The sequence below is a fragment of the Accipiter gentilis genome, chromosome 8 (assembly GCF_929443795.1).
Source record: "Accipiter gentilis chromosome 8, bAccGen1.1, whole genome shotgun sequence".
Taxonomy (NCBI): Eukaryota; Metazoa; Chordata; class Aves; order Accipitriformes; family Accipitridae; genus Astur; species Astur gentilis.
This window is the reverse complement of record NC_064887.1, coordinates 34873747-34889858: the sequence shown is the minus strand read 5'-3', so window position 1 is coordinate 34889858 and position 16112 is coordinate 34873747. Positions and strand designations below refer to the sequence as shown.

The 16112-nt window shown below is 52.4% G+C and overlaps 1 protein-coding gene across 1 annotated transcript in view; it reads right to left on the bottom strand.

Annotated features, from left to right (window-relative positions):
- The window catches only part of CACNA1E (calcium voltage-gated channel subunit alpha1 E), a 97266-nt gene that overhangs the window by 36904 nt on the left and 44250 nt on the right, over window positions 1–16112 (bottom strand). Inside the window, exons 8-18 of the mRNA XM_049809146.1 lie at window positions 9255–9370; window positions 8168–8221; window positions 7674–7808; window positions 7178–7387; window positions 5710–5822; window positions 5337–5449; window positions 5081–5212; window positions 4684–4756; window positions 4158–4275; window positions 3765–3832; window positions 2235–2332 (exon numbers count right to left, since the gene is read on the bottom strand). Of these exons, the coding sequence (XP_049665103.1) occupies window positions 2235–2332; window positions 3765–3832; window positions 4158–4275; window positions 4684–4756; window positions 5081–5212; window positions 5337–5449; window positions 5710–5822; window positions 7178–7387; window positions 7674–7808; window positions 8168–8221; window positions 9255–9370 (1230 nt within the window). The remainder of the gene's footprint in view (window positions 1–2234; window positions 2333–3764; window positions 3833–4157; window positions 4276–4683; window positions 4757–5080; window positions 5213–5336; window positions 5450–5709; window positions 5823–7177; window positions 7388–7673; window positions 7809–8167; window positions 8222–9254; window positions 9371–16112) is intronic.

Below are 16112 nucleotides of genomic sequence, written 5' to 3'. Positions count from 1 at the left end.
ATGTGCACGCAGAACTCACACCGGTGAGACAGGGTGCATCTCGCTGCCATCCCGCGAGTGCACCAATACCCTCAGCCCCCTGGGTGAGTCACGCTGGCGATTGCCTCATTACGGCCTCCTTATGGCCACATGCACGGGAACAGCCCAGTGCCACGCTCAAGGCAGAGAGTGAGTTGCAGGTGCCGGCCGCCATCCCCGCAGCAAGTGGCCGAGCCTTCAAACGCATCCACGCACCACGTTAGGCACCAACACATGACAGCATCCGCATGCGTCCATCTGGCCACCCACTCGTCAAACAGCTCCGAGCCATCTGCACCAACGGCACCCATGTACAAATACAATACTCCGACCGGCACCGCAGCCGCCCACACCAACCTGGCCACGTGGGAGCACTCATCCCCGAGCACCACCGGACCTCTCTGCAGGCAGGAACGCGTGTACCAAACCTGCCTGCGCTGAGTACCCACATAGAAATGAAGCCATCTGTGTCTGCGCACACCCAAACACTGAGACCGGCTCGGCTTCACCGCTCTGAGTTTCCAACAGCCCTTCAGCACCGACTCTGCTCTGGCTTGTCCCTCGCTGTGATGTCCCCACCATCCCTCCCCACCTGCTGGCATCGACGTAGCACCGCCAAAAGCACATCAGACCTGATGCTGGAGATGGTTGCCCCCATGGCATCACACTCTCTTCCCTGCCCCTGACACTATCCATCCTGATGAGGGGGAGGAGCTGGAAAAAAGATCTGAGAATATCAATACCTTCCCATTTCAATGCCGCTACAACAACCAAAGGTTAAAGAGATCTGTTTTCCTAACCAGCTATATCTGACAATGGCTAGAAAACTCTAGCAGGGATGTGCAGTGTGGGCAAATCCTTTAGTGCCCTAATATAGTCCATCTCCCGCTCTTCCTCTCTCCTATCTGTCCATCCTCCAGCCTCTTCTGCAGCCTAAATCCCTCTATTCCCTTGCTTTGTCCAACATATTCCCACTGGTAGCCAGAGACAGTCACAACACACAGACTCTACCACCTCTCCCATAAGCCCCCCCGCCAGTACTTGGCCAGGCACAGATTTATTACAAACATCCCATCACCCCCAAACCGGAGCGATATCTGCAGCTGCTGGGAGACCAGGCAGGGCTTATAAGTAGCCCCAGCTCCTGCTGCCCCTAAAACCACGGGTGACACATGCAGCCATCGCATCCCACCGCTGCCAAGCCAGGGAGGGGACCATTCCTAATGCTGCCTCCAACCCCCCCAGATCAGTGCTCGCCTGAAGACAGCGGTTTCTCTCGGCAAATCTGCAAGAGATTCTGCCGTGTATAAGCTTGGCTGGGTTTCAAAGCATAATGAAACCTAAAATTCCCTGGGAAGGGATTCTATAAAAAAAAAGAAAAAAAAATCCTTTCAGCCATACTGAAATGTACTGTTTTGGGAAACAAATCAAAACGCCTCGTTCCAATGTTGACTTTGAAAGTTTTATGTGATTTAGACCATATGATGCCGCAAAATAAAGGGAAAAAAGGCGTCTAGAAAGGAAAAAACAGAATTTTCTTCTGCTGAAACGCAGACACAAGGCTCCTTAACACCATGCCAGGGGATTATGTGGCTTGGGGCTTTTTTCCTTGCCCAAATCAAATTTCTGTACAATCAAATGTGTTTTTGCAAGCCTGCTCCATCTCTCATAACTGCATTCGCTACCAGTGAAGGAGCCCGGGGGAGACTTGTGACACTGCTGATCCCTTCTCCCCCAGCCCTGGCTGCTCTCCCGCAGCTCTGCCATGAAGAAACACTCCCTGGGAACAAATATCACCCCTCCTCAAGAAAAACTTGAGATACCTTCCTCCTCCCCAGCCTCCTTCCCCACCCCTAGCAGCAGCCTGCAGCGTTTGAGCTGTACTTTTGGGACAGAAAGCCTCTTTTCGTGTATTTCTGCCATGCCCAAGCACTGAAGCTGCTGCTTGGGGCAGAGGTGGGCCACCCCAGGTCCCGCGGGGTGACCTGATCCCTGCTCCGGCACCTCTCCGAAGGCACTGCTGCTCAGGGGGAGCACGCTCCTAGATCTCCGTCCATCCTCAGAAAGACACCCGGAGAGGGAGGGACCTCTTTTTCTTGTGGCAGCCCCGTAACCAGCTGTGCCAGGCTCTGTTTCAGCTCTCCATCCACCCTGCTAAGAAGCCCTACTGGGCTCAGGGAGGGGGCACCGGGGTTGTGGTGGGGGGGGTCACTCACTCGATAGCAGGCATGTTTGGGGCAGACATGGGGCTGACTTCTTTGGCTTTCTGAAGGGCGTGCTTCTGGTTAAAGGCCTCCTCTTCCTCCTGCTCATCCTGTGGAGGAAAAAGGGGAGTTGCTTAGTGGGATTCTGGGGTTTCAAGGGAAGGTGCAGCCATCAGAAGGAGTGAAGGATATGTGGGGGTATCTTGGATGCCAAGGCGTGTGGGAGAAAGGGGGACCTGTATTTCCAGAGACAGTCTTTATTTTCCTTGTGCTATGGGTACGCAACTTCCCCACTACGCCAGATCTTACTGAAGGCGTCAGCGCTACTGAAATAAGTGAACCCAGCCCACTCCAGGCAAGAGCCGGGCTGTGCACGCTAGAACAGCCCCAGACGGCGTAGACCAGCTCAGCCTTCCCTTCTTCACAGCCACAGGGGCGAGACAGGCATCCCCCCGATGGAGTGGGAGGCAAGGCATCCATGAATGACCCCAGCAGAGACCGTATTGCTTTAATGAGTATGGTTGTGTCTCCAGAGCAAAAAATGTCATTAGGAGTCATTAGCGTGCATTCAGCCTTTTCAAAAACTCAGTGCTCCCTTAATTGATGCTGCTGGTATGGCACGGGGCTCTCCCACCCCCCTCCACCCCAGCAGCAGCCAGCAGCCCCTGCAAGTGCCACCTGCACCCACTGAGGAAGGGCAGGGACCCCCACACGCACCCCTCAGGCAAATGAGCACCATGCCCCATTTCGTTCACTGCTAACAGGTCAGATTTACACCAGCATGGAAGCCTCTCGGTAAACTCCAAGGACCTGAGTAACAGGCATTGGCTCTGCAAAAAAACGGGCACCACAGGATCGCTGGTCCCCTCCAAGGAGCAGCAATGACCCTTGCAGCTCTCGCCTACTCACCGTTATCCAGATGGTGCCCCAACAATTTAGCATTCCCCAAATATTTCCCTGCACAGTCTTAAAAACAAGCTAAGCCCAATAACCTCTCAAGGACTATCCTAAATTGCATCCTAAATCGTGTCCACTGCCCTGTGGACAGATGGGGAATAAATACTGACATCACTGGAAAGCGCTTCCCACACCACATCTCCAGAGTGCTCGGGCAAATAACCATCCCTGTGTCAGACCCTATCAGATAGAGGAGGGTTATCTCGATCTGACCAGAGGCAAACAAAACTGGGGAGCTTAAGTGGAGAAACAGTTAAGGCACACTTGATGGGAAGTGGGGGTGTTTCTGGAGAGACACGAGATTGGCAGGTTTAAGAACTTTCCTGAATCAAAGTCTAACTGGCTTTGCCCAGTGATATGGGTTTGTGTTTCAGGGGACCACCCTGTGTATCCTCCTGGAGGAAGAGACCCCATTTCCAATTTGACCGGACCTCTTTTTCAAGGCAGGCTGAGCTAAGGGACAAGGTGGGCCCAGTTCCGGAGTGAGGACAGTCACAGGTGGTGCTCCCAGTACCTTTCCTGCTGGCCCCATCCTTCACTATCTTCACACCAGCAAGAGAAGAAAGAGAAGCAACCAGAACGTACCTTGGTGAGCTCCTGAGCATTGGCCAGGTTGTCCACCGCAATGGCCAAGAACACGTTCAGCAGAGTATCTGTGAGCAGCTAAGGATGCACAAGGCATATGTTAAGGACACGGGTGTCTACAGCCACCAAGGGAGGGTGGCCCCGACAGCTCCTCACCAGCTCAGTCAGGAGCAGCCAAAGGGACAAACGTCTCACCCATCCCATATATACAGCCCTCAATGCATCTCCAGAGAGCTCCTTCTCTGCGTTTGGGATATCCAGGGCTGCCACACGTGTGACGGGACTCCCTCAATTGGGAGAAGAGGAAGAAGCGGTGCGTGGGGAGGGGGTGCCCCCAGAGAAGGAGATGAGATGGGGTTGTCTCCACTAAAAGCACAGCAGCCAGGTGGATACAGTTTCCAAACAAAGTGAGGACGATGAAATAGATGGAGGACCACATGCCTGAGCGAACACCTCCCTGGGAGCGGATGCCGTTGTACATCACCTCGTTCCAGTCCTCACCTGTCAGGATCTGTAGGAAAGCAAGCCATCAGCTCTGTCACCCACACCTTCTTGTCCCCTGGAGAGCCCCCTTGATCTATCCCACCAATGCGCAGGAGCCAAGCACATAGACCCTGTGGAGTGGGTAACCCAGCTCTACAGCTGTGGCACTTGAGGGAGATGATGCTGGACACTGCTGAGGATTTAGGTCTCCTCAGAAGAGTTTTAAAACTCTTCCACCTTGCATAACGGAGGTGGAAGAGTTTCCATCTCTTGTCGTCTGCTTTGTTATATGGGAGGAGAGGGAGGAATTGAGTTATATCCCAACAGCTGTTGGAGGGCAACTCATTTGTTTTAAAGAGCCCCTTCCAGCCAGGAGGGGAGTAAGCAGAGAGTCCCAAATCGCTTTGATTGTATCCCCTTGCAGCCCAGCTCCTACCTGGAACACTGTCATGATGGCTGCAGGGAAAGTGTCAAAGTTGGCTGATGGCGTCCCATCGATGAAGTTAAACCTGGAAGTGGAACCGGGAGGACATAAATGGGCTGGAGTACCAACATGATCAAATCCCTGACTGCTGTGCTATCAGCTCTCTTGTGCTTAGGAGGACTTTTCCCCACTTTAAGGAAGGTCTCCTGAGCATTTGGTGCCAGAATCCAAAAGGTGTCCTGGCCAGAAGGACCCACACAGCCCGAGGCACCTGCCCAAGCAGGGACTTTTGTATGGGAGAGGTACCACTGTTAGCAGCAGGCTGAGGGGCAAGGGTACAGTGTTCCTAGGCACATAAGAGGGCTTTAAGGCAAAGAAATTCCTTTTCCCCAGAGTTAAAACAACCTACCTGCCTCCAAAGAGCTGCATTCCCAGCAGGGCAAAGACTACAATGAAGAGGAAGAGGAGGAAGAGCAGGCTGATAATAGACTTCATGGAGCTCATCAGCGAGACCACCAAATTCCTCAGGGATGCCCAGTACCTAGAAAACAGAGACAGTGCTGGAGCACTCCCAGTGATGCTAACAGGAGAGCAGGAGTGACTGGACCTGGGCTGCAGCCACAGCCTGAGATGAAGGCTGACAGGCACAGACAGTTGGTACATACTTGGTTATTTTAAATATTCGCAGGAGACGAAGGGCTCGTAGGACACTGATCCCAAAAGAGGTTCCTGGCCTGAAGATAGCCCAAACCACTTCAAAGATGCTTCCTACTGTGACCTGAGAAGCAGACACAACCACGAGTCAAAGACAGGCTCAGGATGGGCTGTTGCAGGAAACCCTCACGTGCCTGAAGATGAGGCACCCAACACCCTGCCTAAGACCTGATGTCTCTGTCTGGCATGGGCAGGCTGTCCTGGCAGAAAGGGTTCCCTTGCCCACTCCACGGGCCGTCCATTCTTCTCCCCCTTGGTGTCTTGCACTGCAGACACCTGCCAAACATCTCCCCACACACCCACAGCGTGTCTGAGGCTACTTACCCCACAGTCAAAGCAGTTGAAGGAAGAATGGAAGTAAAGGCGTGGCCCCATCCCGTACATCTTTAAGGACATCTCCAGGAGGAAGAGCCCAAGAAACAGGAACTCTGCATAGTCTGAAAGAGAAAACCCCGATGCACTACCCTCAGGGTGCTGAGCTGTGAGGAGCATCCTGCATGCATCCACCCATAGCCCACATAGCACACTGCAGAGATGGGACAAGTTAGGACCACACTTCTTCCCCCAGCTCTCTCAGGCCAGTGTATGGGATGAGGGAACCTTGTCTGCAAGGACCTAAATTGTATATAATAGAGCACCAACCCCACAAGCTCATCTTTCAGAGTAGGTGCACCACAGTGTCCCAGGGCTTTGAGAGGACCAGAGATGGCCAGCATGGAGCAGAGCAGCTCTTTAGCATTATAGGACAGTGGTCAAGGCATCTGCAAAGACACTAACCACATGACACTGTAGGGGAATATTAGCAACCTGGGTTTAAATCATTGCACGGCTGGAACTTGGCCAGGGTAACTGAGCCGAACAGCCAAGAGCCAGTGAAAAGCTTTTCCAGCTATTTCATGAATGTTAGCAGGCAAGAGTCTGGCTCTTCACCTTGTCCAAAAGATGCTTCTCACCATGACCAGCTGCCATACCACACCATGGCATGCTGGGATCCCAGCAGGACTGAGCATGCTAATACAGATATGGGCAGGCCCGGTGCTTGACAGGGACATTTTCAAGGTGAGTATGAATAACACAGCTGAGAAAGCAGCAGTGTCCCTGTTGCAGCAGCTCAGGAGTAACACACGGCTGCCATGGGGTTGACGACACTGCTCTGTAGTTAGCACCATGCTAGAATAGACAGGGTTGTACTGCCTCCAAGACCTGACCTTGTACCATGGCCCACAGTGGGCCTGGGCATGTTCCAGTAACTGGTTGCAAGCTTGGGATTTGCATGCCATGCTCTGCGCCAAAACTTTAACCAAATAGCTCTTCCATGACCACCAGCATCCCTGCAAACTTATGCCTTTCCAGCGATTGCTTGTAGGCATTCAAAGATGGATCTCCAGCAAGTTTTCCATCACCACTGTTCATGATTTTACGATAAACCCAACTGAGACCTGCAGTCTGTTTCTCTCTCTCAACCAACACATTGGACCTGAAGGGCATAAGGCCAGTAAAATTCCTTTACATTTGCTCACAGGGCTGAGACAGCCGTCAGTGGCCACAGGGCCAAGGGCAAAGCGGAATTAAATGGCTGTACACGGTCCTTTGTTATCAACAGTGAACATAGTTCAGGTTATTCCCCACCCAGCTCCATACCAGCATGACTCTGGTGGGATTCATCCCCACATGCCCTGGGGCAAGGAGCGAGGGCACGCTGCAATCTCCGGCCGCTGGAGATAAGAAGGTTGCAGGAGGTTTTGTGTGCCCACACAGTGCTCTCACACCTACACAAAGCCCAGAGACTCACAGAGGAAGTGGGTGAGCCAGGCTGGCTGGTTGTGATGGACGATGGCCACACAGGCAGTGTTGAGAGCCACCAGGCTCAAGACAATCCAGTAGAAGACCTGGGATTTCACCATGTGGCGAACGGAGATGCGCAGGAGTCGCTCCTTGTGCCGTAAGTAGGAGGCACCGTCCACTCTGGCGCCTTTGAGGCCAGAGTGACTCAAGGGATTACCTAAGGGAAAAGAGGGGGGAGAAGGAGTTGGGTGCTCCAGTCAAGGTGAGAGAAGGAGTTGGGTGCTCCAGCCTTCGCTGCAACATGAGACAGGACAGACGGCTCACAGACACTGCTCTTGTGGGACACGACTCATCCAGACAGTTTTTATGCGGCAGAGGGGGCAGCAGGTGGTTTGCCCCCTTTGCTGCCAAACTAGCAGAGATGGCTGATCTGTGACAGTCTCCAGGTGATGGGTGTGACCCTGGCAGAGGTTTTGGGGAAGCAAGCTCCAAACTGCACTGACCCAAGGTTGGATGAAGAGGTCTTCTCTGCGCCAGCCTCCGCTCGCCCACGGAGGAGATATCGACACAGTGCTCATCACTCGAGTCACGGTTCATGGCATCTGTCCGGTTCCTTTTGATGGTGGCTCGCCTGAGCACTGGGAAAGGAAGAGAAATGGATGTTGGAGCCACGGTGGCCCAACTCTGCCCGTAGCCAGCTCATTGGACCAGAATCTGGTGATCAGTACTTAGCTAACTCAGGTCTGGTAACAGCAGGGAGATACCCAGGTGGCCCTAGTCCAGAGCTACGTCTTGGGTGGGACCAGACACCTCCTGGCCTCCATGTTCTCTCAGGCCTTATGCTGTCAATCCACCTCCCCACACCCCTCCCTTGGACTGCAGACCCCACTGGGGCATTCCCGGACCTTCCATCACAGCTGGAGGGTTTCAACTTGAAGCTACAGGCAGGCAGGCGGAAGGGCAGGCAGATTTTTAGGCAGGGCATTACTCATCTTACCTTCTAAGGCTGAGGTCCCAGCATTTTTATTCTCTTCAGCCAGCATGACTTCCTCTACAAAAAACACACAGTTCAGCATCAGGAGACAAGACACCGTTGGCTGAACACATCAGATCGCGCTGCCTTGTACCTAAGCAATTTGCCCAGCCTGGAGGTCGTTGCTCTAGGTTGCAAACTCATCGAGTATTGATTGGTTAAGTGTCCAAAAGCAAATTCTGGAGGGTGGCAAGTGGCAGCTACCACACATTGCATCGGAAAGAAAAATCGCTTGTAGTCAAGCCTTCTTCCTCCACTGTAATTAACCCCACTAAAGAACTTGAACATCATAGACAGGCCTGGGGCTCCACATCCCAACCCGGGACCAAAGCTGAGGTCTGGGGCTCAGGGCTCATTTCAAGATACCTGTCCTTTTTCAAGTCTGAATGCTAGATGAAAGTGTAAATCTTCTCTTCCCAGAGCTGAATGCACTGACCTGATCCCCATGAGGGACAAGCAATGACACAGGCTGTGGCAGTCTGGCGACCAGCACCCACGGGCTGTCGTGCCTGGCTGGGTGTCAGCAGGAAGCATGGAAACCTCCACCACCCCCAGCCCTTGCCCAGTTCCAGGAGACCCAAGATGGGAACCGGTGAGTGCATCTCCTTCAGACTGCTCCAGGAGCAGGTTTAGCTGGAAAACCACTGAAACCATTCACTGCTCTACTTTTCCATTGTCCACCACTGCAGCGGACTCCAGCAAACATCAAAAGAAAGGAAATCATCGCAGAGCAAAGTTCACAGCCGTGATGCTCACAGCCTCCCCTGGAGATGTAATATGCCTCGTTTAAAATATGATAGTTTCTTGCCACAGAACATGAGGTTTCATCAGCTGTTGGCCATGTCCTTGCTTGCAGCCTGGCAGGGCCACCACACCATTTGGGGCTGAGCTCACCCATGCACCCAACACCACCATGTGAGCACTCGTGCAACTTTGGAGTTGCACTGGGTGATGCTCGGTCATCCTTTCCCATCCCCACCACTCTGCATGACCAGCACCCTTCAGTACCCGCCACCCTCCCTGGGAGCCCCGCCAGCCCACCAGCCTTTACCCGCTTTGTCTATCCAGGCCCGGTATCCATTGAGCTCCCGCTCGATCTGCTGCTGGCGCCGCAGCTTCATGAAGGCTCGGCGGTTCTCCACTCGCTCGCGCTCTTTGGCAAACTCCCTGGGGAAGGGCAGAGGGGGGTGGTGAGAGCAGAGCTGGGGGGCAGTGGGGTGCGCAGGGGCCTGGGGCACCGCGGGGCCGGGAAGGGAGGCAGGGACCAAGGGCGAACACAAGTCAAGGGCTGCTGGTTCATGGTGGGGAGGTGCACGGCTATTCCCAGCCAAAGCATGGCCAGGGGATGGGTGAATGATCAGAGAGGAGGAGAGGCTTCTTTGCAGGAGGAAAGGTGTGGATGCACGTGAGCAAACCTGCTGCTCGGTCGCTCAGGCCTGTGTGCCCCGGCTGGGAGCCACTGCTGTTCAGGGAGGATGCTCCCAGTGCCACCTGACTCCAGAACCAGCTCAGGTTCTGTGTATCCCACCAGGGAATAAAAACCAGGCACTGTGGGGAGGCAACAAGGGGATGGAAGAGGGCAGGTCTTGTCCCCTGCCTTTATCTCCTCCTCTGAATCCTTTTTCTTTCCAGCCCCTCCTTGGAGTATTTTCCCAGGACTTGAGACATCTCTGTTGTCCTTCTCTGGACTCTAGTGCCTCACGCAAACTGTCCAGGTATGATGACCAGTCCAGAGAAAGACAACAGCTTGGCACAGCTCTGCGGTGGGCAGGAGGGCAGGCAGCACTGCACAGGCTCTGTGCAGGCAAGGGCATGTCAAACGCTGAGCAACACTGGCAAGAGCTAATGCCGTGCCCACTGCTCACACAGCCTCTAACACACCTGGTGCACAGATGTAGTAGCATCCACGTGCTCACATGCACCCCTAAGCACACACATAAACACACTCCTCAGTACATAAGACGTATGATTTCACCTATAGCTCAGCCCAGAGGTGTGCAAGGACACCCATATGCAGCTAGGGCTATATACACCTTCTCACATGCAGTTAAAACACAAGACCATGCTGGTAAGCATAGTCTGCCTTCTGGTTTACGCACAACTGTGGCCATATGCAGAAGAGCCCTGCAGGTTTTTCACCCACCCTGCATGAAGAAGCACCCAAAGCCCTAAGCATGTATGCAAAGGCCATCACACAGAAACAGAGAAATGGAAATATTTGGCAGGAAACACAGGGGTGGCACTGTAGGCAACCTCCCACCCAACATGTAAGACAACACCGCTGGACCTGCTTCCAGGAGGTCCCATACCCCATGCTCGCACACACCACGTACCTGGGGCATCTGAACCCACACGTTCTACCTCTATTGATGATCACATTTGCACACAGGGAGCATTTCTCACTCAGGATGCCCTCCCAGCACACCTTTCCTTCCTTGCAACAACATCAGGGAGATGCAATCTGCTGGCTGCAGCTCCCGGTCCCATCCTCAAGCCCCAGTGACCACAGAGTCCCAGCTGCACAGAGGAACCCAGCTCGTGCCCTCAGCCTCCTCCCGGTCCCAGGGAGCTCTGAGGGAAGCGTGATTACAAAGAACAAATGGCACTGTTCTCTCTGCAAGACAAACGTCTCTCTCCCTGGAGACTAGCAGCAATCTCCAGCCTCAAAAAAAAAAAAAAAAAAATAGTCAAAAGAACTGAAAGAATTGGTCTGTCTGCTGCAGAAAGAGTTCAAGTGCATTACCCCAGCTGGGCTATTACACCCTTAATGCTGTGTGGGCTTTCGCGCGCGCGCGTGTGTGTGTATGTACATGTTTGTGTGAAAAGCCCTGAATGTTCCCTGCATCTCTTGTTTAAGATCCCCAGACAATTCAAGCATTTTTAATTCCACCCCAGGAAGGTGAAGTTTCCTGCCGCTCCGGCATTAAGCATCAAATGACTCTCCCCCTCCATCGCTGGCTTTCAGACTGAAATGAGACTTTCTTCCTAGGGCAGGGAAGGGGGAGAGAACAAAAGGCAAGGAAGAGAAAAGCAGCCTAAGCGAAGGGAAGGAGGGCGGGAGGAGATGGGGGAGAAGGAAGGACCTCCTACAGCCAACAGCAAAACGCACTCTGTTTTGGGCATGCCATGCCAAAAACCCTCCTTGCCCTAGCTGGAGGAAAGGCTGGACCATTTTGGCTGTGCCATCACCTCTCACCAGCCTTTGTTAGGAAATTTGGGGTGTTGAGAAATGAGAAGATGCCATCTGCAGCCAGAGTTAGCAGGAAAGTTGCCTCCCTCCCTCTGGTTTGGTCCACTGGTCCTCCCGTGTGCTGAACCTCTGCCCCATGGGCCGTAACCCCATGACAGCCAGCACCTTGGCAGAACTTCTACCAGCCAGACCCTGCAGATACATTCTGCAACCAGGAGCACCTGGAAAGCTTCCCCTGATTTACACCAGCTGAGAACCTGGCCTCTCTCTGCTGTCTCCTGCTTGCCCATCCCTCTGTCTTCCAGCTCCTCTTCTGCTGAGGCTCATGCCTCCTTCTGCTGCATGGCAAGAGAAGCCACCATCATGTGTCCACAACAAAACCCAGCCAGGAGGACCAGCCGAGCCTCAAATCACCTCTCCCCAGAGGCAGGAATGGGAGCATCTTTTCCAGCATCCCCCTCATCAAACACCATTTCCCTCTACCCAACCATTTGCTCACAGAGCCCTAATTTGCAAGAAGCTGGTGCCACACGCATGCAGGGACAAGGCCTGTGCAGCTGCAGCAGAGTCTCTGAGGGAGACATTTCCCACACGCTTGATCCCTAAATGGAGCTTAATTGCTTTTGTCCATTAGAAGGAGTAAGAGGTGGCAGAGAGGGGAGGGGGAGAAAAAAAAAAAAGTTAAGCTCAACTTAATGAATTATTACATTTCAGAGAGACACGTTACCAAGCAGGGCAGCAGCGGGGGCTGGTGACATCTGAGAGTGGGTAGGCGATGCTGACAGATCAAGGATTGCTCAGAGCCAATTTGCAGCAGCGGGTAGAGATAATACTGTATGTGAGTGAGAACAGGGCCAGCGACGGTGACTGACAGCCGCTTGGGAAGGCTCCAAGTCACAGGCAGGGCAGCATCGCATCGCCAGGAGAGCCAGGCGCCTGCTTCCCATTGAAGGGCTCTGCTCCCTGGCATGTCTGGGTTACATCGACAGGGATGGCCCAGTTTTGCCTTGCAAAGAGCCCAGGGCTGTGCTGCCCCATGGGGTCCCTGCAGGGGGGCTCAGAGGACCCCAGCAGATAGCACGGTCCCCACCGGCAACACTTCTGCTTGTGCACCTGGGTCTTCCGGCCCCAAACCCTGGTGCCTCCAGCACGAAAACATCCACCCCCGACAGCTGGGCTCCACTCGTGCCGACCCTGTGCCATTGCAGCCCTTCTCCATCCAGCCTCATAAAGCCAAAGGCACGCAGCGAGCAATGGAGGCGAGCGCTGAAGGTGGCGGTGGGAGCTGGGGAGCAGCGTTGCCATCTGTCCTCCTGCACGCAAGGGCACCATCCATCCGCACGCCGTGCCCAGCCTGCCGGGGCAATTGGAGCACAGATGGTTCGCTCCTCCTCTGCCTGCAAATTCTCCTCTACAGCCTTGGCATTCCCCTTGCGCAGCCTGAGAGCATCTCTGCTCCTGGCAAGAGACCTTGGGGGACACCGCTGTGCTCGGCCGCCTTCCTCCCCAGGTGCCGCCACCCTCGCTTACACCAGGGCAGCGATGCTTTTCCTACACTGTTGCGCTCTGCTGAAAGGACTGGAGAGCCCGGGTCTGGTTTTAATGGAAGAAGAATGCATGTGAAAGCATTCAGCTTGAAAACAGGCCTTGTTTTTTGAAAAAAAAACACCAAAAAACAAAAAAAACCCAAAACTAAAAAAAAAAAACCCAAAACTCAAACAAACAGAAAAAACCCAAAAACCAACCAACCAAACCAAACCAAAACAAACGAAAAAAAACCTCAACCACAAGAAAACCAACAACCAAAAACACAGTTAAGAAAAAAAAAATATCACAGATACTGCAACCCACTTTTCTCCTTTTGGAGCTTCTTTGAGTCCAGAGTGGGTATATAGCACTGATCACATCGATATTGTGTCTTCCATGCTTTGAAACAACAAGCCAGCCATCTTCAAACCCATCAATTTGTCACCTTTTGCCACCGTTAAAGACACGTCCAACAAACCAGTTACCAAACATATCGTCTGAAAACGATATGAGGCAGCAGAAAGGATGGGGTGGGAAGAGGAGAAGTACTGGATTACATGCTGACAATGAGGCAGCAGTACCATGCTGCTGTGAAAAAAACATATATAATGGGATGTATAACAAGGAACACCATCTGTAAGACATCAGGTAATACTGCTGCTTTCCTCAGCACTCGCAGGGTCTCAGCTCATGGCTCCGCTTCAGGTTTGAGCACCACAATTTGAGGAAAAACCGCCTTCGACTCCAGTAGGGTGTCAGAGAAGGTTATGGGACAGAACTGACAACAGACGGTTTGGGAAACACGGATGAGACAGTTGCAAACCTGGGGGATCAGATGGTATTTACCCAAGAGGTGTAAAGGAACTAAAGTAAGACTGTTGAACTAACTGTGCAGTCTGTAACCTGGTGCTTCAACTTAAACAGACGGTGGCAAGCAGGCACAGCAGAACTGGCATTGCAGACCGGGACTATTGCACTGAACCAACAGCAAAGGCTAAAGCAGGGTGTCCAAAAGGGGTACAAAAAGCTCTGCAGAGGGAAGATGTGCTTCATAGGTCTGCTTTGAAGGAGGCAACAAGTTTTTTGGATAAGGGTAATTGCTTGGCTTCAGTTCACTTGAATTGCCAGAAGTAGTCAGAGAAGATTCAAGGTCAGGTTGGACAGGGCTCTGAGCAACCTCATCTAGTTGAAGATGTCCCTGCTCATTGCACAGGGGTTGGACTAGGTGACCTTTAAAGGTCCCTTCCAACCCAAACTATTCTATGATTCTAAGATTCTAAGATTCCTTAACAAAGCTGGACTGTCTCAAACAATTCTTCCCATGAAGCACTAACTGGTGACAAGGGAGAATAAAAAAAAGGAACACAAAACATCCTATCTCTTGTATTCCCTTTTAGCAGTGGTCATTAGCTTTTGATCATCCCTGTGTACTTCGGCAAGAGTTACGTGTTCGCCGTGTTGTGACAAAGCTGCAGCAAGAAGCGGAGCGTACAGCTGATGATGCTAAAGAGAGCACATTTATAGAGTGCCGGCAGACACACGAGTTGGGGAATGAAAAGCTGACAAGCTGTTGGCGACATCGAATGGTAAAACAGGAGGGAGCTGGGAGATACCAGCCCTGAGATTACCCATTACATCACTGTCCCATTTAAGAGGGGGCAGATGCTGATGGTTACCTTCTACCTTGGAGAAAGCTTGTGATTGTCTACCTGGATTTCTCCAAGGTTTTCAATACGGTTTCCCACAGCCTTCTCCTAGAGAAGCTGATGCGTTTCGGTCTAGACAAGTGGTCTGTGCAGTGGGTGGGGAACTGCCTGGCAGGCTGCACCCAGAGGGCGGTGGTAAATAGCTCCTTTTCAAACTGGCAACCTGTCACAAGTGGGTTCCCCCAGGGATCAATGTTGGGCCCAACGCTGTTTAAGATCTTTGTAAGTGATCTGGATGATGGGTTCAAGTGTACCCAGATGAAGTTTGCTGATGAGACAAAACTAAGTGGGGGAGTGGACACTTCGGAAGGTAAGAGCCACCCTGCAGGAAGACCTGGATAGGCTGGAAAAGTGGGCTAACAAGAACCTTATGAAGTTCAACAAGGACAAGGGTAAGGTCTTGGGACAAGGGGTCTTGGGTCCTTGGGTCAAGGGAAAACATAATCCAGGAGAGCAGCACAGGCTAGGATCTACCTGGCTGGGGAGCAGCTCTGTGGAAAGGGACCTGGCAGTCCTGGTGGACAACAAGCTCAATATGAGTGAACAACGCGTGCTGCTGTGGCAAAGCAAGTCAACAGGATTCTGGGTTGCATCAACAAGGGCATCACCAGCAGAGATAAAGAAGTCATTATCCCACTCTACTCAGTGCTTTTCGGGCCACACCTGGAATACTGTGTTCAGTTTTGGTCCCCACTATACAAAAAAGATGTGGACAGGCTGGAGAGGGTCCAGAGAAGGGCCACAAAGATGATCAAAGGACTGGGAAGCCTGGCATACGAGGAAAGGCTGAGACAACTGGGTTTGTTCACCCTTAAGAATAGAAGGCTTAGGGGAGGCCTTATCACCATGTTCCAGTATTTAAAGGGTGGCTACAAAGAAGATGAACACTCCCTTTTCACAAGGAGTCACGTGGAAAAGATGGGGCTAATGGGTACAAGTTAATCCTGGGGAGACTCCAACTGGACACGAGAAGAAAATTTTTCACAATTAGAACAATCAGCCATTGCAATAATCTCCCCAGGGAAGTGGTGGGTTTCCCAACATTGGACGCTTTTAAGATTCAGCTGGACAGGGTGCTGGGCCATCTTGTCTAGACCATGCTTTTGCCAAGAAAGGTTGGACCGGATGGTCCTTGAGATCCCTTCCAACCTGGTATTATATGATTCTATGATTTTATGACTGTTTTAAATCAGATTGTATTATAGGTACTTGCTGATGTCTGTCACTTCTACCAGGTCCTAAAGGGGCTTGTATTAGACAGGATTGATACCAAGCAGCATGAACAATTCAGAAAGACCTCATCATGCTAGTTTGCATTGACATGCCACGCTAACAGAAGTGAACAAAACTAGAGGCAGAAGGGACAGGCAATGACAACATGAATACACAGGGAGAAAGCAGCCCAAATGGGAAACTGTCTCCATAAGTGGGGAGAGGACAGAGGGGCTCCAGATGAGGAGCCACCAGAAGCAAAGCTGAGACACCC